Genomic DNA, 1,041 nt, shown 5'->3' on the forward strand with positions numbered 1-1,041 from the left:
TTTACACTCTATTATTACCCCAGCAGACTATAGAACACTCAGAAACATTCTCAGCTTCCCGCGAAACATACAGTGCAAGCAGCTGGTTAAGCGCTCAAACACTAACCAACTGACAAGATCTTTCACTGTCTATAGCTGGGTACCCATTTTCACCTGGGTGAAGTGGGCAAAATTCGTGTAAAGTACCTTTCCCAAGGACACAACGTTGACATATTACATATAGCTGGTTCCTCTATGAATAACCTATTTGTGGTTAAAAAGGAGGGGGGGGGGGGCTGTGTGCATCTAAATGAAGGTCGGTTCCAGTAGCAAGAACAAAGATGTACAACATTCTCTCAATACAATCTCAACTCAATCTATGGGTATTGGAAAGAGAGAGGGGAAAGATAAAATTGTAATAAATTTAGAGGGGAAGGCGGGGTGGGATAAGGGTGCCCTTCCCTTTTCAGAAGACGGAAGTCCCCAACTAACCATCAATGATGTTATCCTCAAGCATGGACAAATCAGTGTCGTATCCGGTGCAGAAAACGATGGCATCAATCTCATTTACCGAGGAGCCGTCAGAGAAAAAGGCTGTGCGACCAGACAGTCTCTTCAGATAACTGTAGATCTGTATCTTCCCGGACATGACGTCAAGCTGATGAGTTGACAAGACAGAAAATCTTTTTGTGAGACACTTGTAGACCGACTGCAGTCATTATTATAAAATATTAGACTGAGCATTCTTGCATGACAAACAGATCCACCTTCAGCCTGCCCCTCTCTCGGAAGAAGAAAAACAAGTTGAATGTTAAAAATGTTTAACTCCATGACTTGTAAAAAGTAATCAGCACAAGTAAATTCTTTTTAGAGGCGGGCTGCTTTGATCCTGTCTGTTAGGGCCAACACTGGCTGATTGGACTACAGAATCCCAGCAGACAGGACACACTCAGGGAAATAACTTTCCTTATCTGGAACTGAACTCATATCTTCTCAGTGCATTAGATGCAGATGTTAAAGTTTTGGTCTGTGCCCATTTACCTTTTGTAGCCATGCGGGCCT

General features: G+C 43.0%; 1 protein-coding gene across 1 annotated transcript in view; it reads right to left on the bottom strand.

Annotated features, from left to right (window-relative positions):
* Positions 1 to 1,035, bottom strand: part of LOC101860552 (dimethylaniline monooxygenase [N-oxide-forming] 2-like) — a gene marked incomplete at its 3' end in the record, with an annotated part of 3,610 nt that extends 2,575 nt beyond the window's left edge. The window contains exon 1 of the mRNA XM_005113520.1: positions 1,021 to 1,035. Coding sequence (XP_005113577.1) covers positions 1,021 to 1,033 — 13 coding nt within the window. The remainder of the gene's footprint in view (positions 1 to 1,020) is intronic.
* Positions 1,036 to 1,041: the final 6 nt, after the last annotated feature.

This window comes from Aplysia californica, unplaced genomic scaffold, assembly GCF_000002075.1.
Source record: "Aplysia californica isolate F4 #8 unplaced genomic scaffold, AplCal3.0 scaffold03074, whole genome shotgun sequence".
Taxonomy (NCBI): Eukaryota; Metazoa; Mollusca; class Gastropoda; order Aplysiida; family Aplysiidae; genus Aplysia; species Aplysia californica.